At 34.8% G+C, this 21,474-nt stretch overlaps 2 protein-coding genes across 2 annotated transcripts; one reads left to right on the forward strand and one right to left on the reverse strand.

Moving 5' to 3' along the window:
• Positions 1–8,943: 8,943 nt before the first annotated feature.
• On the forward strand, positions 8,944–15,197 carry LOC104112276 (uncharacterized membrane protein At4g09580-like). Its single transcript, XM_009622148.4, has 4 exons — positions 8,944–9,862; positions 13,483–13,753; positions 13,854–14,024; positions 14,708–15,197. Exons 1-4 carry the CDS (start codon positions 9,540–9,542, stop codon positions 14,837–14,839), a joined length of 897 nt encoding a protein of 298 aa, XP_009620443.1. The 5' UTR covers positions 8,944–9,539; the 3' UTR covers positions 14,840–15,197.
• A 368-nt stretch (positions 15,198–15,565) lies between these two features.
• LOC104112277 (large ribosomal subunit protein bL21c) lies at positions 15,566–19,093 on the reverse strand. The gene is made up of 5 exons (XM_009622149.4): positions 18,694–19,093; positions 17,186–17,266; positions 16,349–16,450; positions 16,183–16,257; positions 15,566–15,914 (listed from the first exon to the last, which is right to left on the reverse strand). Exons 1-5 carry the CDS (start codon positions 18,991–18,993, stop codon positions 15,828–15,830), a joined length of 645 nt encoding a protein of 214 aa, XP_009620444.1. The 5' UTR covers positions 18,994–19,093; the 3' UTR covers positions 15,566–15,827.
• Positions 19,094–21,474: the final 2,381 nt, after the last annotated feature.

Below are 21,474 nucleotides of genomic sequence, written 5' to 3' on the forward strand. Positions count from 1 at the left end.
GGGGTCCACACCTAAGGATTTAATACTTCTCTAATTCACTTTGTCTACAAGGTAATAATGGAAAGCTTCAGCAAGGATAAACTTTGCAATAGCAACGTTATCAATTGTTCATCTCTTAAGAAAAAGCTTCAAGCAAAATCAAAGTGGGGTCCACACCTAAGGATTTAATACTTCTCTAATTCACTTTGTCTACAAGGTAATATTGGATGGGCTAATATGTGGCAGCCCAAAGAGGCTATGATAGTGAGTCTTAACTCACAAAGAAAGGTGGCATAATTAAGATGACTATGTGGCTTAGTCATACAAAGAGTAGGGCCCACTCTCTTTAATAAAGATTTCAACATAATTCATTAAAATACATATGATACATTTCCATTTTGAAGAGATTTGCAATTCTGTATGGATTGAAGGCAAACGTATGGAGCTCACAACATTTAAAGATCTCTTTACTTCATTAAAGAGAGGTATCTACTTATTTGCAATTCATATAAACGTGACTACTTAATGATTTGCTTCAACATTTCAACAATCTAGTAAAGAGATGTATCATACAAAGAGAGGTATCATTCTGGTAACCTGATTTTCTTCACCAAATTCATACGAGACTACATATTATAATAACAACGGGATTTTGCGACTCTAAGGGAGTACGGTGCAATCTCTCTCTCGAGAATATAATATGAATTTTCGCTACTCCAGGTATGTTAAGGTTGTCCCTTCTTTCTTTTTGGCATGATTCAAATGATACAAACGAAACGAGCAAAATACGTAACTTTCATAAATGACTCTATTCATAAAAATACTAGGGGTGTCTATATTATTGATTCCCCATGTGAATTTTTATTATATCCTCTGTTCATGGATCTCAGAAAAATACGTATTTGATAAAGTTTATCCGTAAGGCATATTGATTTTATGATATTCCGAGAAATCTTATTAACGTATTTCTTATGCATTTCATGCATTTATACATGTACATTGACCCATGACCAGATCGCATTATATACGTGTATATTATATGTATATGGGTTATGGAAAAAGGTTATGGCATTATATACGCACCATCACCTGATGAGCTGGTATACGTTGATGATTTGTCCACAGTGGCCGAGATGATATGATGGGATGCCCTCAAAGGCTTGATGATGTTATGAACGCATATACCTAAACATGGTATGATATTTATATGCATATGCATGACATTGTAAATATTAATGATTCTTAGAGTTATTCAGACATACATGTCGAGTCTTTTACTCCATGTTTTTCGCATGTCTATTGTTTACTGATTTTTATTCCTTACATACTCAGTACATTATTTGTACTAACGTCCCTTTTCCCTGGGTTCGCTGTGTTTCATGTCCGCAGGTCCCGTTAGACAAGTTGAGAGTCCTCCAAGTAGACTATCATCTCAACGGAAGGTATCGGTGCGCTCCATTTGCTCTGGAGTTGCTTGTTTGGTTGGTATGATTTAGACGTGTATTGTTTGGTATGGCGGGGCTCTATCCCGACCTTTATGATAATTATGTATTTTTAGAGGCTTGTAGACAAATGTCATGTACGTAAAATATTGTATGGCCTTGTCGGCCTATGTTCATTATACGTGTGGTTATTTAGGTCTTATCGTATTACATGTTGTATTCTACTTATCTCAGACTCAGTTATCTATGATAGTATGTTACGAAAAGATACGTTATGTTGGTACTCGGTTGAGTAAGGTACCGGGTGCCCGTCGCGGCCCATCGGTTTGGGTTGTGATAAAAGTGTTATCGGAGCAGTTCTGCCCTATGGAGTCTACAAGTCGTGTCTAGTAGATTCTTGTTTATGGGTATGTTGTGCACCACACTTATAAGCAGGAGGCTACGAGGCATTTAATACTGTCACTCTTTCTTCTTACTCTAGATCGTGTGGTAGAGCTCAGTTGTAAGAACTCAATTTCCTTAAACTCTATCTTATTCATAATACGACGATGCCTATATCCAGAAAAACGGCTGGTAAGAGATATAGATGTAGAAGAGCTGATACAGAGGAACTCAATTTTTGCATCATGCTTATGATGGATAAATTTGAGGTATTCAACAGATCATGTATGTACTAAGACATGTAAGCTTCTTGATAAGGATCCCTAAGGGAATAATGTCTATCCACTCTTATAGTAAAAGAGAATAAGAGAATCGGAAGGTAGACACAAGTTTGAGCAAGTAAAAGAAGCAAGGTGAAGAAAGGTACGTGGTACCCAGTTAATGAAGATTAACAGTATTTACAATTCAAGAAGAGAAATATAAGCATTTTTGAGTTACCTTCAATAGTAACAGAAGTATGTACAATTAGTCACACCCATCTCATTTATGCTCTATGGGAGCCAATAGATATAGTTTAAGAGAAGAACGGGATATCAGGATCAAACTGGGGTTAAAGTAACCCAAAATGTTTGATGGATTGTTAGCGTTAGCTTATATTCAGAAGGATATTATGAATGTGCTAATAGATCTTCTTATGAGACACCCAGATGGTACACTCTAAAATAGTACAGTTAGATATGAGTACAGCAAAGACATGCACTGGAAGCCTTGAAGGGATAAATATTACCTTAGTGTGGCTCCCGTCCCTAGTAGAGAAAGAATGTTAGGCAACCCGAAGAGCCAGTGAATGGAGCAAGGGGAGCTAAAAGCAAAAGAATGTCTTGTTTGAGTTTTTAGAATTTAGTGATAGACATAAATGTTAGTGGGAAATAAGAAAAGAGTTAATGAAACATTATGAGTAAGATGTGATACATGTATGACAACGGTAGATCAACAAGATGAAAGTATTACAGAGTCTATAGTCAAGTGGAGGAAAGGACGAGAGGTGACAGGCTTGGAGACAACAAAAGAGTATAGGCCATAAAGTCATATCTTCATTTCGAGAAATAAGTTTGTGACTCTAACGCGACTACCAAAAGGAAAAGTTAGACCCCAGAGTGATAAAAAATCAGCATGGACTGATGAACAAGATAAATAAACATGAACTAGGGACTGAGTAATATTCGGTATCATTAGAATTTCAAAGATTGCGTCCCGGCGATAATAGAATGGACGACAGAAGAATACCCTTTAAAGGTCATTTAAAAAGACGTTTTCCTAAAGCAAGCAAGTCGAGCAAAGTTAAGCTTAAGGGACTGTATGTGCCAGTTATATTAAGTGTCACCCTCGCGAATAAGAAAATTTGTTATAAGGATCATTGATTATGTGAAAAGATGCCAAAGATGAAGAGTTAAAACATCTATAGGTAGTTCGTCGTAGCACTAAATCTTGGTACTCCCCTAAAGGGGGAATATGGAGTAATGTGGCGTGAAGTCAGAACTAAATGGTTCTAGTAATTATGGAATGGTAAAGGAAGAATGCGGAAAAAAAATGAAAAAGGAATGAGCGTGCACTAACCCAAATCGTACAGATATGCTACGATTCCAGAACATTATGCAAGCACGATGTCAAGTAGAGAAAGTAAGGGTTCCTGCCCGAGATGTTATTGATAGAGAAGGAGCTAGTGCGAGACGTAAGTTAGGACAAAGGAAATAACCCAAGAAAGATTACGCGGAATGTTGATATGAGAATGGGCCAACGAATAGTTAGCAGTTGATTCAGGAAGAGCCTAGTTATGGCTAGACAAGAGGATACATGTAAATCAACAAATCGTGTAAGATAAACATAGTGAACCCTAATATGGGGAATTCAATCTTGCAGATATGGCATTGTGATCCTTGAGAAATATTCAGATAAGAGTTGGGATAGTAAAGGTATCGTGTGAGTGTTACGGAAATAAAAGAGAGTCCCACTGGGAAGATAGTCAAAATATTAGTTCATAAGCAACCCTACAAGCACAAGGGTGTGGAAATAAGTAACTACGAATAATTATAGGCAGGGAAGATATAAAAAATTCCGTCAAATATACGATGTGATAAGCTTGTAACTTTACAAGAGCCAGAAGGTCTCCCTAAGTACTACAACGAAAGACTAACTGAGGAAATAAGGAAGACGGCTTTAACTTAAGCACAGTGACCTAAATAGGAAATGGTCTTGTAACAACAGTCTCACTACAACATTGTATGCACTCCATGAGAAAGTAGAACCTACCGTGGCTAATGAACGGGAAGTAAAAGCAACAGTAATACTCGAGATCATATGAGTTGCACATGGGAACTAAGATAAGTTAAGTATATATGCAACAAGGGGGCAGAAAGACCAGGAAAAGTAATTGCTTACGTGTAAAGAAAGTTGAGATGGAACGAAGGGAATTATTCGATCAATAATCCAGAGTTAGTTACGTTATGAACGCACTTAAAATTTCGGAGTATTATCCATGCAGCATATACATAAACATTCATACAGCCGTAGAAGACTCCTGTATAAGTTAAAAGAAAGAATTTAGCTTAGGGCATAGATAAGGCATTGAATTGTTAGAAGATTGTATCATAGATACTCCATAGCATCCATGAAGGGCTAAAGCAATAACTAAATTCCATGAGCCGCATATCGGAAGATAGCTTAAGCCTACATAAAAGCTGATCAAAAGGAAGAGGAAACTAAAGAGTTACATCAATCAAGTAAATCAGGAGTCTGACTATTGGACCCAGAAAGTTATAGAAATTGTGATTGAGAACATTATAGGATTACCCTTAATGTCAGAAGTACAAGAGAGATAGTACAACAACTATATTATATAATGGCTCTATGAGAAAGCCAGTTAGAAGAGTACCAGCCTCATAAGAAATCTGTATGAAGCTCCCACCAGATTGTGTATGCACTAGAGGTGCAAGTATTATAATAGATCTTCAAGTTGTGGATGTGAATCATACCTATATGGAAGGGAGGTCATAAAGGAAATAAAAGATGTGATGTGAGATTTTAAGGCAGGTAAGGTAAAGGTGAACAACTTACGAGATACTCAGGTGCAGAAGATTATGAATAATCTATAACTTCAAGATGAAGGGCTAGAAGAGTTGGGATTCAGTATCCAGGAATGATAGCGGCGGCGTCATAGGCATATCTTCCAGCCTATGGTTTCTGGGTACCTAGAGATCTTGTCAAGAGAGTAAAGAAGAGTTAGAGACAATGTGATGTCTCGCATGATGTTCCAGAATGACATAAGAAAATCTATGATGCAAGCAAGTTGAAGGAAGGTTGCGGGGTAGTATAACTAGATATATGTAGGTCGCAAGTTAAAGTATGGTAAAGCGACAAGGTTTTAGGAAGACATTAGTAAGGATAAGAAAGAGCGAGTGAGAAGGTGATGAGAATGGATAAGTCCTTAGGATTAAGCCCATGAAAACAAAAAAGATAATGGTATCTCTAAGTTATAGAAAGCTCAGTATAGCTTGAGTGAACTCAAAGGAGTCTAAGACTAGTAGCATTTAGAAGAGATGGAATGTTTCCATGGTAGTAGAATGAAGGTGTAATTGTGATAAATGAAGGATGACATTTGGGCCTTCGATTGAGTAATGATTCCATGTATTGTACAGGATTAAAATACTCACGTGAGGAAAACCACATTGGGATACTATAAAATATGGTTATGAAAGTATAGTATCGCCCCCAGGTGGGTCACGAAAATCACTTCAGATGTTCCCCGATGAGACGTGAGCCCTAGCGGCAGTGTTACGAAAGAGGTCAAGTTATCGGTATTAAAGTGAATCAACAATGGATGGATAAAAACTGTAAAGTACAAGATGAGATTAGGTCATCACTCTTAAGATGAACAGTAATGAAGAAGCATTAAAAGACTTAGCCTTATATATATAGGATAAGCAACGAGAGTAACCTGGAGTTTGGTAGCAGACCTCAGTAATGATAAATCGAAGTAAGAATTATGGTATAGTATGGGCTACATAGATGAAGTAAAGCTAATGACGCCCAGAGGGACAACTTGGCATAATTTTATATATGAACACAAAGTGAAGCCTAAATATTGGCTAAAAGCTGGAGGAAAGAGAAGAGAAGAGTCGCATAGGCACACATACAAAGTTAGAATCATACAGGCTGCATGATAGAAGGTAGCAACAGTTACGAGATTAGAAGGATTGCGACTACATATCGTGGTGTGAGAAAGAGGCTTAAATGGGGGAATGCCTTGGCCTTTGGATTTATTCAAAGAACAGTTGCCTAAATGGCAAGGAGAATATTAAAGTATTCAGAAGACATAAGTTATGAAAATGATAAGTGCATCAGTCAACATTCGAGGACGAATGTTCCAAATGGGGGAATGATGTTACACGCTATATTTTCGTACGTGAAAGTACGCCATAAATAAATTGATGGAAGCTCGAAAATGAGATGTTACATCCCGCATTTTCGTACGTTAAAGTTTCGTCGTAAGTTAATCGACGTAAGTTCGGGAATGAGATTATTTTGGGATTATAAGTGTTACGCTATTTCAAACAAATGATGAGTAAATTCGTGAAGGTGAGAGGGAAAACAAATCAAAGAAAATGAATTTCGTCAAAATTTGATATTTTAGGACAAAATACGGTCTAAACTATAATACCAGGTAATTACGGACTAGTGTCATACAAGGTACCACATGACCATGATAGTGAGGTGTATAAGGTGTGCTAAAAATAAGTAATATTTTAAGCAATTTGAGACAATTCTTAATTATATGGACAATTGGTTAATTATTAAATTAATGGAGAATTAATAAACTAATTAAGAAAATGGGTGAATTATTTTGGATAAACATGATAAATTTAAACACACCCCCCCCCCCCCAAACGTGGCTGGCCAAAGAGGCCACAATAATGAGTCTTTAACTCACAAGACAAGGTGGCACATTTTGGAGGAGGTCTTGGCTTAGTCATCTTATCAAAGTGGGGTCCACACCTAAGGATTTAATACTTCTCTAATTCACTTTGTCTACAAGGTAATAATGGAAAGCTTCAGCAAGGATAAAATAATTGTATAAAAGGTAAAAATAATCTCTTGATTTACTGATTGTTGGTTCCTTATTGATACATGCCGAGATTCCCTCAGTAATATCCAACCGGTCATGAATATTTTGGTCTTCTGTTGGTTATTCTAACAGTGTTTCTTCGAGCTCGTTCGAGGCTAGGATCGATTTCGGAATCACGATCTTGATATTCTCGAAGGCAGTCGTTCTGTCCCCGGGTTCTAGGTCGATCTTCAGTCCTTTATTGTCATGTCTCGAGCCTGGCTCACCATGTCGGAGGCTAGGATGCACCACGAGTTCGATTTCGACCGTATACAATGATCAATAAAGTGAAAATAGTGAAATCTCTGGTTCAAATTATAGTGAGCAAAAAGAACAAGCTATCCCGAACATTATCGGTCATTAAAAAAAGGGAATCTTACAGGAATGTACCCAAAAAAAAATAATACTAATTACCAACAACTAGTCATTTAAGTCATGTTACCAAAAATGACCCAAAATAATTACTAATGATCTACAACATTCAAAAAATATAGGCAAAAAAATATCTTTTTTCGATGGTATTATTACGAGTCGTTGAAAACATATAGATGGGGCATTTTTCAAAATTAATTTGATGAAGTTTGAAGGTGAATTAGACTAGTTTGGAGTCAAAATTCATTACCAATGATACACAATATTAAAAAAATTTGCAAAAAGGATTTTTTTCAATGGGTAAGGTTGGAATTCGTTGAAAACATATAGACGAGGCAATATACAAAATTTGAATAAGATTGGAGGTGATTTGAACTGGTTTGGAATCAAAATCCGTAGTTAAAATCGAGTTAAAAAAATTATTCATATATATCACGCATGTATCTCACACACATGTATACATGTGATACACATTTGATACACACATATATATAAATGGTACATTATGTGATACACATATAATTTTCTTCCATGTTCATCTGGGGTACTTCGAATTTTGCTCCCGTTTGGCCATAGATTTTGTCTTCATTTTAAAAAAAAATAATTGAAAACATTGTTTATTTATGAAATATAATCATGTTTTGAAAAAAAAAATATTTTTTTCAATTTCTAAAAACTGGTTTAGGGCAGTTTTTTGGGTGAATTCTTTTCTTCCACTCACAAAACTTTAACTTTTCTTCAAAATAAAATACATGTCCAAACTAAACTTCAACTATCAAAAATTAATTTTCAAAACAACTTCAAAAACTATTTTTTTCAAGTTTCAATCAAATCTATGTCCAAACGCTAGCTTAAAATCTCCACCAAATCGTCCCAAAATTGACTCAAACTTCTTAAGATATACCCAATCTATTTCAACAACACTCACTCAAAAATAATTATAATTTTGAAAACCCAAATTTTTAAATTCAATCTTAAACAAGCTTCAATTGTTGTCGATGACGTTTTAAGTTTAATCCTTCGACCCAATCCAACAAACTAATATTTAATAGTAATTTCTCTTAAGGCGTTCGATTATCTGAATTTCTAACTTAAAGGAATTAGAATATTGCAATATTGTTTACTTGTTGTTGGTATAATTTTTCTGTATTCTTGTTGATATTTTTTTATTTTTATTCTTCCTCTCGAGCTAAGTGTCTTTCGAAAATAACTTCTCTACCTCTCAGGGTAGGGGTAAGATCTGCGTACGCATTATACTCCGAAGACTGTATTTGTGGGATTTTATTGGATAGTTATTGTTGTTGCAATATTGTTGAAGTCTCCAAAAGTTTGAACTATCTTTTGTGCTTTAGCAAAATAAATGTGTTACAAAATGACGTTTGGACTATTTTTGGTAAATATTTTATTTTGGGCTAGTTTTAATTAAAATTGTTTATGAACTTACAGTTTAAGTAGTTTTCCCTATTAAAAAAAAATAGTTTGCACACTGGAGTTAAGGGTTCAAACTCTGTTATAAAAAATCCAATCAAACTTTTTCTTTTTGATAATCTTGTAAAACACAAAAAGAAAATTTTAGAACTTTCACCATTTAAAGAGGAAAAAGAGATTGTCCTTCCAATATTAAGTCCCTTGAAAAGCGGGTCCAAACAATCCTAGTAGTCCTTTTCTTACTTCCCCATAATTTGACTTCTCTTTTCATGCTTCTCCGATCTTTCGATTTCTTCGCAATAACCAATAAAATCATATACTCCATGTAGTATATGATATATCTTTCCATTTAATTTAAACCGAAAAATAAAGTCCAAATCAGTTCAAATCTCAGGCGCTCAGCTACCAAACAGTCTCTGTTGCTGGTCCATTTTGATTTGTTTTATCAATATTCCATATAGAAACTTGGGTGTCTAATTTTATCTTAATCCTTGAATTTTTCTGTATTTTTTGGTGGATTTTCTTGGTGGGGTTTCAGTGATTTTGATCCATATTCGAATATTTCATTTCAAATCTCGAATTTTTTGCTGTATTTTTTGGTGGGGTTTGATTGATTTTGATTTATATTCCTAGAGGAAAAAACTTGATGTGTTTTCCATTGAACTTATTGATTTTTTTGGATTTTCTTTGTGGGATTTGATTTAGTGACAATTCAAGAACCTTTTTTTTTTTGGTGGGGGTTTGATTAAAAAGCCTGGTTTTATAAATTCAAATGAATGAGGAATAGGGTGACACGTACCCACTCACGTTCATCATCATTGCCGGCATCATTGTTGTTGTCATCAATGGCTGCACCAAGGGGTTTGGTAGTGGACACAACAAGGGATGAGGAAATGAACTTAGGTTTGTTGTCGGAGTCGCCCACGGGTAAAAGGTATAAGGAAGGGAAATTTCCATTGTCAAGGTGGGAGTTTGCAGCAGCTATAGCTGTATTTGTGGTGTTCTCAATTGGGTTGTTTAGCATATACTTGACAATGCCAGCTGCTGAGTATGGTAAACTCAAGTTGCCTCGTTCACTTTCTGATCTCCGGATGCTCAAGTATGGCCTTTTTTATTTGCTTTTATGTTCCCCTCCTGCATTTTTTTGTATAGTTGCTATCTGTATAGAATTTGCATCCCTTAATTACCTTATTTTTTGTTGCAAGGTTGAGGTTAAAACTTGATAAGTTTGCTACTGTTTAACTTTACCTGTCAAATGGTTTTTGTTGGAACTGTTCATAAATATTTTAGTGTGAGATTCTTGCGGAATCTGAGCTTGTTGCTCCAAGCATTACCAAATACGTAGCCGTTTAGAATTCAACTGCTTATGTCGTGTATAATGGTTACGATTACAATGAGTCTTTCAGACTAGTATTATTAGTAATCAACTCTATAGCTTCTTCAATTAACACTAGTTTTTAGTTCAAGTTTGAATGACTTTCTACTCAGATCAGTGTCAAATGTAAAGAGACTGGGAGTTAAGTTGCTATGCATATCCGTCGTACATAAGCACATCTACTTCCCACCTGGTTTTCTTTTTGTGTGTTTGGGTATTTGCGTTCAGTACTTCAAGTACTTCAGGTGCTTTCATTTGCGGACTGCGAATCCTGCAGGGTGTGCAAGTCTGTATGCCTGCCAATTAGTGGTTCTTGTAATCAATTCTATAAGTTTGCAAGGAACGCTGTTCATTGGAGGTACAAAACAAAGCATTGGTTACTTAGGGTATTCAGGGTTCCAACTATTATATTGCATTTTGAGAGAGCACTAAGTATGTGCAATAAAATGTGCAGTTGAACCCTAATGTACTTTCTATACTCATTCTAGATTTTGGGGCATCGAGTCCAATTAGTTTTGAACTGCCTGTAGCAGAAGAAATATTTCTTTTTCCTCTTAATCTCATAGCAGCACACCCTCGTCAATGCTTCCTTTTCTATTTTGTTTGGTCCGGGGGGGGGGGGGGTAACTGGGGACTGTCTCATTGATTGATACTATTTCCAGCTTAGTTTCTGAAATGGGAGCCTGAAATTTGGTTGTGGAAAGACGAAAATTGTAGATGTCAACCTGAAGCAGCTCTATATTTGCCTTCCACTTTAGATATTTCCCCCTTTTGAGTGTTTCTTATCTGTATGCCAGATTCAAGGTACATTTCTTCTTTTAGTCTCTAACTACTAACAAGTAAATCCTTGAAGCTTTGACCTCCTTCATAGTTACATTTTCCTCAGATCAGTTAATGGGTGGGTGCCAGGATAGAAGACTTCGCTAGCGTTTGGACATAGATTTGTTTGAAACTTGAAAAAATAAGTTTTTGAAGATGAGATAAAAAATAATTTTTGAAAGTTGAAATTGTGTTTGGACATGTATTTTACTTGAACAGAATTTAATTTGAAGTTTGTGAGTAGAAAACTTCCAAAATTACTCTAGAGTTGTTTTTGGGATTTGAAGTTTTTGTTTTCAAAATTTGTCAAAAAATGGTTAAAATCTATAAACAAACAGATATTTGAAAACAAAATTTGAAAAAAAGATCCCAAATGCTATGGCCAAACGGGAGCTAAGAATCTAGAGCATGGAACGGATTAGGTGTTGTTATTACTTTTCATCTTGAAGTTGAAGGTAGATGTAAGACGGTATGGAGCAATTGTGTGTAGGAAGTTCCTGTCACACAAATAAATAGGTCATGTCACCGACCAATTCCCAGACTTCCAAGAACTCCTTACACAAGTACTATTATCAATTAAATGGCTATCTCTCCTATACCTACTTCATAGTTACATTTTCCTCAGATCAGTTAATGGGTGGGTGCCAGGATAGAAGACTTAGCTAGCGTTTGGACATAGATTTATTTGAAACTTGAAAAAATGAGTTTTTGAAGATGAGATAAAAAATAAGTTTTGATAGTTGAAATTGTGTTTGGACATACATTTTACTTGAAAAGAATTTAATTTGAAGTTTGTGAGTAGAAAACTTCAAAAACTACTCTAGAGCTGTTTTTGGGATTTGAATATTTTGTTTTCAAATTCTGCCAAAAAATGGTTAAAATCTATAAACAAACAGATATTTGAAATCAAAATTTGAAAAGAAGATCCCAAATGCTATGGCCAAACGGGAGCTTAGAATCTAGAGCATGGAACGGATTAGGTGTTGTTATTACTTTTCATCTTGAAGTTGAAGGTAGATGAAAGACGGTATGGAGCAATTGTGTGTAGGAAGTTCCTGTCACACAAATAAATGGGTCATATCAGCGACCAATTCCCAGACTTCCAAGAACTCCTTACACTAGTACTATTATTAATTAAATGGCTATCTCTCCTAAGCAATGTATAAGGTTAAATTGAGCCTATATCATGTGATACCTCAATTAGTTAAGGACCGACTAAGCTAATACACAAAGTTACGAGAGTAAAAGCACAATTGTGTATGATGGGGTTTAGGTGTGATTTTGTTATATATACCTTGATGGACTACTTTTGCAAGATTGTGCAAGAATAATGCTCCAAGTTCTAGTTAAGCAGCAGAATCATGAACATTTATGTATTAAAAAACCATTATGGGTTTACAGGAATGACTAAAGGCAAATTACCTGTAAAATGGGGTAATAGCCTTGACAAAAGTTATGTTCTTTGAATGCCCTCATAAAAAAATGATGTTCTTTGAATGCCGAAATCTGATGCAATTAACTAATGACATAGTTTTACTTTTACTTTGCCAATTCAACCTTTAAGTAGTGGTGAGGGTTCATGTCTGTTTAAAAATGTGATTAAAGCTTTGGACATAAGGAATGATGTGGAATTGGTATATACGAGGGAAGAGTCTGTTGATATTGAATAATTGGAAAATGGTGAGAATTGCAATTTGAGGAGAAAGTGAGCGGAGGCGAGGAAGTTTCCTAGTTTCTTTTGATGACATTTACAGTCATCTCATTAATCAGTAATGCTTTCTTTTTGTTAGTTGGTATTCATAACAAGAAAAAGCTACAGTCTTTCTTTTTAGAGAAATTAGAAAATGGTTTTAAGGAAAATAAATATGAGATCATTTACACTTTCACAGAAAATTTCTAAGAAAGCAAAAAGAGGTTAAGTTACGAAAAAGGAACAAGCTGGTTTCTGAAGAGCTCTAGTAATATCTATTTCCAAAGTGTGTTTGCAAGAATCTAGAGATCTTTTGCTTAGTGCTTGCAAACATCACAGCAGTAGCAGTGTTTTTACTAGTGTTCAGCATTCACGGATGTCTGGCTGTAGTATGGCTTTTTAATTACTATATTTTCATCCATATGGAGAAAATATGGAGAGCTTTTGAGGGAGTAGAGAAAGACTTTGTGCACTTAAGGAATAGCCTTGTTTCCCTTATTTCTTTCTGGTGCACCTATGAGGTTTCTATTTGTATAGATGATTGTCTTTTGTAGAATATCATGTCTTTTTGTAGGTTTTCTATTTTTTTGTATGCTTCTTCTATAGTCTATACGGGCATGTTTTTGCCCTTTCTTTAATGAAATTTATTACCCTATCAACAAAAATAAATTTTCATCCATGGCTTCCGTTACAAGTGTTATTTATGGATTTCGTTTGACTTGATATTCTTCTTAATGATATTTGAGCTTTTCTTTTTTAATGTGTCTTTGTTTCTCTTTCTATCATTATTTGGTATTGTTCTGTCATGACTCATTATCTTGCTTGTTTCCTTTAGGGATAATATTGGAATGTATGCCCAAGTTTATCCAGCAAAATTCATTTTGGGTTACTGCTCAACATACATATTCATGCAGACATTTATGATTCCAGGGACGATTTTCATGTCCTTACTTGCTGGAGCACTTTTTGGTGTTCTCAGAGGGCTTTTCTTGGTTGTCTTTAACGCTACAGCCGGTGCATCATCCTGCTATTTTCTGTCTAAATTAATTGGCAGGCCTATAGTTAACTGGTTGTGGCCTGAAAAATTGAGATTTTTCCAGGCAGAGGTCTGTGCTCTTCTGAAACTGATTACTGGTGTTGCTGATCTAAAAACTTTCATGGTACCATTGTTTCTTGTACTTACAAATGTGAAACTTGTGGTTTCAGATAGCCAAGCGTCGGGATAAGTTGCTCAACTATATGCTGTTTTTGAGAATAACTCCAACATTGCCAAACCTTTTCATCAATTTGGCATCTCCTATTGTGGATATACCATTCCATATATTCTTCACGGCCACATTGGTTGGTCTCATTCCAGCCTCATATATTACAGTCAAGGTAAATCATTCTTCAGCTGGTGGTGGCTTCTTTCTGTTATGCTTGTCTGTATTTACTGTTTTAAACTGTTCTAATTTATTTTCTGGAAGCAATGACTAGTGATGCATCTAAAAAACCTGCTCTTTTGTTATTCTTAAAATTACTAGCTTTGTTCGTCTGCTAATATCAAACTACTAACTTTCTGTTAACCTCGGTCCAAATATTTGTATATAGAAACAAGAATCTGAACCTTGTTCGCTATATGTGGATGGTAAAGCAGTGCTAGGATGCCTTCCTTGGCACTAATATTTATGTTGCAATTGTCATTTGTCAAGCTCACCAGTTTGTTACTTTCAGTAAAAAGACAGGTAAAGCTGTACTAGATGTATAAGTTAAGAAAAAAGAGCTTATTATCTGAAACTTAGTTAAAATCATGTGAGCTGTTAAGATTGTCCAAGTGAACAACGTGGCAATATCTCTCTTCGACATTCTCTATGAAGCTTAAGAGGTTATTTTTTGGGTATCCTACCGCATGCGCCATGTGTTTCTCAACCACCTGCTACCAATTCAGCCCCGGACAGGGTTTGAGGCGTAGCTGATGCATTTTGGTTGAGTCTTGCAATGCGAATGTAGCTTGCTATACCAATTTAATCGTTCCTATGTATCGTAATCTTATGTGATATTTTCCTTCTTTAACTTGTCAGGCGGGTCTAGCTCTTGGCGATCTGAAGTCAGTCAAGGATCTGTATGATTTCAAGACCTTGTCTGTGCTCTTCCTCATTGGTTTTATCTCAATAATACCTACCATCTTGAAGAGGAAGAAAATATACGAATAGAGCTCCTCGCGGAAGGCCATGGGATCCTCTTGGAAAGTAACTTAGAGAAGATATAGTTTCTTTTTAATGTCAGAGCAAATTGGAGAGGCAGGACTTAGTGATAGGCCGGCAATTTCTATATGGCACCTGAAATCACTGTCCAATCCTTTTGGAGAATAGTGGAAAATGTTGTGTTCTTTGCCAATTCCTTATGTTTACTCTGTCATTCATTGCCTGACCCGAAGTGATTGGTAGTATTGTTTAATGTAATTCAAATGTTGCAGGCAGATATTAATATGGATTCTGATTAAAAAATTGTTCTTATAGTCATCTCAACTGCCATGTTATGGAAATGCAACATTGTGATATCATTGTGGAATTTCGTTGAGCAGATATGGTTAAATGTTGTTAGAATGTGCACGGCTAGCAAAACATGGTAAATGGTTAAGGAGTAATGATACGCCAAAGAAATGAGTACGTTAACTCCAACCTCTAGTTTTTTTTTTTTATCTCCCATTGTCTATAAAGTTGGCAGCAATGGAGATCAAATTTCTCTATAGTTTCATTATTTTTGTTGTTAGCTTGAGCTGTTTTCTAAGAGGCTCCCTTTATTTTCTGAAAATTATTTCCCTCAGCCTACGGAGAAGCACTAAGTTTAACAATCTCTTAACCTCAATTCACATATAAGTGCCATGACATACATGTTTAGTACTTGAGAAGAAGATAAAGAGGTCAATTCACATGAAGTGAGTGCAGAGAATAATTGGTTGAACTCAATAGAAAAAATATCTCTTCAATGTGCAAACTCGAATACACTGCCCAACGAAATGATACATGCAAAGAAGGAAATTGGATGGGAATTACAACAAAAGATGAAGTTCAATGCACCTTTGAAAATTAATTTCCGCCATTGCTTCCCCAGTCTATACAAAACTACAATCACCTTGGAAGGCACTATTAGCAGATGTTGAGAAAACAGTAAATTGGAATGTAATCTTCAGCCCTAAAATCACTTGGCAGCTTCCAAGTCTGCTAGAGTGACTGCTGGTGAGTCTTGATAACCAGTAATACCCATTATTCTTATCCGAGTAATCGGCTACATGATTAACATAAACCAAATTAATTAGTGACAAGCAAGGACAAGATATGGTATTCTGTAAAAATATCATTTTAAGAAGGGCATGTCTCATGCAATGGCCGCAAGCGCATTAATTTAGAAATTTTTCATGTTGCTGGGGAATTAAACATAGATAATATATGATAGACTATGGTGAAAATTGTTTTGGCAACCAAGTAGGTTAAAAAAAAAAACATCAATCTACTCTATAGTTATTCGGATATCAATAAAAACAGTTCTTTCATACCTGTCTGTGACCAATGTTCCTTCTGTAGTTCTTTTTCTTCTTATACTTGAAGACAACAACCTTCTTATCTTTCAACTGTGTGGAAATATAACATTGAGCCAAAAGAGATGTCAGGTAAACAAGGTGTATCAGGGGAAACTAAAGTAGTGGAAGAATGATGCCTGACCTGCTCTTCAACAACAGCGTGGACTGCTGCATTTTGCACTACTGGTTTTCCAACCCAAGTACTTGTTTTCGTTCCCACTAGTAACACCTTGTTTAGGATAATCTGCAGAAATGATCAAGTATAGATGTTTCAAACAAATATCCTCAGTCATTGAATCTTGAAATAGAATATTACCAATATGCCAAGAGTAATCTTGACATAAAATACCATACTGACGAATAGTTCCTCTAATTTCAACTCCATGGTAGTAAATATATACAATCCGCACACCCTCCTAACTCCTAATATTACCGTTATATCAAATGCTAGCTTCCGCATTAGATAATTGCCAAATAGATGTATCAAAGACAATGGACCGATGAGATACAAATGTCAATGTTCGTTGAAATTGATGCCTTTCAACAGCATGGTTTGCATAATGGATTACTGGAGATGTGCTAACTACATGAATAACAGAGTTCTCCTCCATCGTTTGGCTGGTACCAGGCTTTAAAAAACTTTACTTCGAGCGAGCTGTCTTTCTATACGCTACATGTATTTTTTATAGAATTTGATGCAGTGATAGGACGAGTCTTGTCAAGAAGTCTAGACGACCCACCTCCACATTTATTTTCCTGATGACCGAGAAATCCGTCTGGGCCAACCGTTAGGACCAACCACAGCCTTCGTAGCTCGGGGATAATGGGCCCATCCTCTACCCTTATCTAGTTAAATACAAGGCTTAGTTCGCATGCTACTTGGATCAAACTAGTGACCTAACATAGAGGAGTAACTAGACTTTGGTAGCTAACAAGGAAATAAATTGTAAATCAAGATAAGACCAAAAAATATGCTCACCTTGTCATTGACATTTGCACCTTTAAGCCTCTGGGTGTAGATATACCGCCCAGGAAAGACGATATATTGTCGAGATCCGACCTATCAATAATGAGAGAGGAAAACTTAACAAGCAGCTTAATGTATCAGTGACAAGCCCAATTAAGTTATTGTAGGATAGTATGAAGTTCATTTAAAAAAGAAAGGGAAACAAAATAAAATATGAAGAAGGATGACAGCTAGAAGACTTGAAAACTTGAGCAGCAAGAACAATCATCAGATTTGAACAGCAGTTATAAATCTCCTTGCAAGAGTGAATGTTTTCCACAAGGAGAAGAAAATATCCATCAACCAAGCAGTAGCTTGAATGTTTTCTCCAGTTAGCTACAGCAGTTCAGAAGCAATAAAAAGATAAAAGTGCATAATATGTTAACCTCGAAATCAAACTTAATTCAACAATTATGAGACTTGAACATAAAGGTACACATAGACTTGCATGCTAGAATAGATATGTATGCCCTCTGACAAGTGTTTAACACCTAATGTTAGTACCAGGTGATAGTTGTATCCCTTATAATCTGCAATATGAACCCCTTTAGGACTAAGCTACAGGAAATACCTGCCCACGATAGATGGTCCACTTTGAAAAAGAAATTATACTAAAAACCAAAAAAAAAGGTAGACTGAGATTTATGAAATTGGATATAGTGTCCAAAACACGGCATAAAGGATATATGCCGTACTATATCTCTGTCATGTCTTCAGTGTAACTGCAGTTTTCTATCCGTTAACAAACATACCCCACTCAACCCGGAGAATACTAAGGATACAAAAGGTTAGTTCAGCTTATGTAGCACGGACTACGCCAAAATTGCCCATAGCAGCATAACTGCCAAGTCTACATAACACAAACACATAGACATGCAAATTGCTCCTTTTAAGACACTCTAAAAGAAAATGATAAACCTAAGATTGGCTGAAATGACATAGACATATCAATAACAGAAACGAAACAATTCCATTTTAACACTCCATGTTCTCACAATATACACCGTAAGGCAGCATCGACGTCTCAATAGTACTTCAGCAAACATAGAATTTGAACAAAGTACATTCAGTCTAGGAATATTCTTTCATGAAAAATGTTCTCGAGCGGAAATATTTTACCTCGGAAACTCTTTTTATGGTTAACATTTTCTAGTATTTGGTTGGACATACAAGGTGTAGCATATGGTATGAAATTCTGCTTTTTGTGATATTTTTCAGTATTAAAGGTTGACAACATGTCAATATTGAATCAAAGTAGTAATTTTTATATAGAAAAATGACTGCCGCCCATAAGTAACGAAATCATTATCCCTTTTTTAGAACACCTTAAACAATTCAAGGTAACCAAACACTCAACTTTTCATCTGAGAAACAAAAGTTCCTCATTTAATTTGAAATTAAATCCAAATTACACTCCCAAAGTGAATTGAAAACAGACAGAAATGTATACAAAACTATGCATAAGAAGGAAAGTGAATCACCATAACAACAGCAAACACTTCTTCTCGTTTAGGTTCCAAGCTGGAGGAGGAGGCTTCCACAACTGGGGAAATTACAGGCTCTTCTGATTCAGCTACAACTTCAGCAACTGAAGCTTCAGATTGTGAGAATTTGGGCACAAAAGAATTGGGTTTAGAGGAACGGAGACTGAGAGCAGAAAGTGAATGAGATAGAAATGTAACATTGGAATTTGCTTTGGGAACAGAAAGGGTGTTGAGAAAAGTTTGGTTCTTGGATAGTACTGTTGTTGAGGGCGAAGAACACAGTGAAACGGTAGCCATTGTTGGAGAGGAAGAGAGGTTTTCTCGGTATTCTGTGAGTGTGTCTCAATTTTATCTATGAAAAGCCTATCCTATCTCCAGTGCAGCGGTTGTTTTCAAATGACCATTTTATCCTTGAACTCTTCTAATTCCTTTAGATTTATTAAATGGTATAAATTTGAATGTGTGCATATTAATATTCTTTTTTCGTATGTATATTAATGTTCGAAATTACGAAATTCTTAATCACATAGTACGATCATGTACACACTTGAAGCCATCATATTTGAATTTAGGATTATTACACAAATAATCGGTCATATTCAATGTTTACTTTTTTTAGCCAGTATACATAAATTATACATTGATTATACACATTTATACATATATCAAACATAAATTATACATATATTATACATTGACTGACTATTTTAAATTTAAGAGATTAGATGAACGACTATTTGGGTTAATTCTTCTTTGAATTTTGACTGAGGTTAATTATGTGAGTGTCACATCTGATTTTTGCAATTACACGTATCTCACATATATAGTCTTAGGATACGCGTGTTGTGTGTATACCCATGTTAATAAAAATAAATTTTAAATAATATAAATAGTATATTCAAAAGATATTTGTGATGAATAAAAATTAGCAAAAATATACTTTCCAGAGATAATTCTTTCAACCTACACTAATTAACTTTTTCAAAAGCCAAAATTCTCATCATCTGATAAATACGTTTTCTTGAATTTTTTGTAATGATGTTAAGTCCTAGGACATATTACGCATGTTTATGTTATAATTATATATATATTTTATTAGGCAAGTATATTATTTGATATTTAGTATTTTCTTAACATCTATATTTGCTGATAAAGTAATTTTGAATAATTAGTATTAGGCAATTAATTAAATTACTATCTTGTCTAGTGCGGACTCTATTTTTTAAGGGTAAAAAAGGCATACAATATTTCACTAAAGATTTTCGTGCTTTTAATATAGTATAGATTTACTGGATATTGATACGAACTTAGGTAATGACAAAATAAAATATAAGTAAAAAAAACATATAAGAAATATCAATTAGCGAGAGATAAGGATATATTGCTATTGTTGCAATTCCTTTTGATTTGGTGTTTGATTTTTTTTAAATTTGAGTAAAGACTTTTATATTAGTAGGGACAAGTGTGTGATTTTAAAGATGTCAAGTTTTAGAGAATTTATAAATTGTTTGAAAATATAAGAGCAAATTTCATTTGTAATCATCCGCGAAAAACTAATGACAATAGATAGCCACAAAATAAACCATACAATTAACAACCCAAAACTAATTAAAGGGCTAGCCCAAAACCACCGTCACTCTTCCCCCTTCAAATTTCAAACTTTTTAACTTTGTAACCTACTTTAATCCATACCTTCCCCTTACTCTGCTACCTATTTAAAGAAATTCGAAGTAAATTATTTATGCATTTTCAGACATCCCCTTTTGTTTTAAAGTTCCGTTAGCTGCTAGTATTAATTTAAAAATGAGTTTTTTTTTTTTCTACTTGGCACTTGAAAGCTACTCCTATCTTATTTTTATTTTTATCGCTACTTACTTGTTGTTCACTTTCGTAAATTGGAGTTCACAAAATTGTGGAGAACTTTTTATTACGGAGCAATGACGAGTTCCTTTAATGTGATTATGATATTTTAAATAATCCTGTGTTAGGCTTTTTGGTTCAACAATTTTTTTCAAAAATGAAAATATAACCTTTTTATTTGCTTTTGTCTTGAATTTTGATGGATCTGTTATATACTCACATCAGAAGGTGCTGATTCTACCAGTCCGGTGACAAACTTGATCTCACTGACTACCAACAAAAGCTTTTCAACATGGATTTTTTTACAAGAGAAAATGATCAAATTTATCCCAGAACTATGCAAAGTGATTTCAGATTTTGCTTTGAAAATCGAATAACAAAAATAGTAACACACTTAAATTAAGTTTGGAATAACAAGTCTATTGTATATAAATTGTATAGTAACAGTCTATTTTGTATAATTTTCGTATAGTGACAGTCTATTTTATATATATTTTGTAAGAGTGGCAATGGATTTTTTAAGTGTCACTATACAATATATATATATAAAATAAACTGTCACTATACAAAAATATACTAAATAGACTGCTACCATACAATTTATATGCAATAAACTGTCACTATACAAAATATATACTAAATAGACTGTCACTATACAAAATAGACTATCACTCTACAAAAAATATACAAAATAGACTGTCACTATACAAAAAATATACAAAATAGACATTTCCTGCTATCATGTGTAATATGTTTGGGCCGGAGGATTATTTCGTGTCAATGGGGGAAAATATGGGTTATTGAAATTTTGAAGCGCTATAGAGGGTAGTTTTCTCAAAATATAAAAACAAACAATATGGAAGGGCTATAAATAATCATATAATTAGTGTAACTAGTTTAAATTTGGCGCATAGACAA

This window comes from Nicotiana tomentosiformis, chromosome 6 (assembly GCF_000390325.3).
Source record: "Nicotiana tomentosiformis chromosome 6, ASM39032v3, whole genome shotgun sequence".
Lineage (NCBI taxonomy): Eukaryota > Viridiplantae > Streptophyta > Magnoliopsida > Solanales > Solanaceae > Nicotiana > Nicotiana tomentosiformis.

Coding starts and splice junctions, on each gene's coding strand:
- LOC104112276 (XM_009622148.4), top strand. CDS start 9,540: ATGAGGAATAGGGTGACACGTACCCACTCACGTTCATCATCATTGCCG. Junction 9,863..13,482: donor TCTGATCTCCGGATGCTCAA/GTATGGCCTTTT, acceptor TGTTTCCTTTAG/GGATAATATTGGAATGTATG. Junction 14,025..14,707: donor CCTCATATATTACAGTCAAG/GTAAATCATTCT, acceptor TTAACTTGTCAG/GCGGGTCTAGCTCTTGGCGA.
- LOC104112277 (XM_009622149.4), bottom strand. CDS start 18,993: ATGGCTACCGTTTCACTGTGTTCTTCGCCCTCAACAACAGTACTATCC. Junction 16,451..17,185: donor GTGCAAATGTCAATGACAAG/GTGAGCATATTT, acceptor TCATTTCTGCAG/ATTATCCTAAACAAGGTGTT. Junction 15,915..16,182: donor GGAACATTGGTCACAGACAG/GTATGAAAGAAC, acceptor TTAATCATGTAG/CCGATTACTCGGATAAGAAT.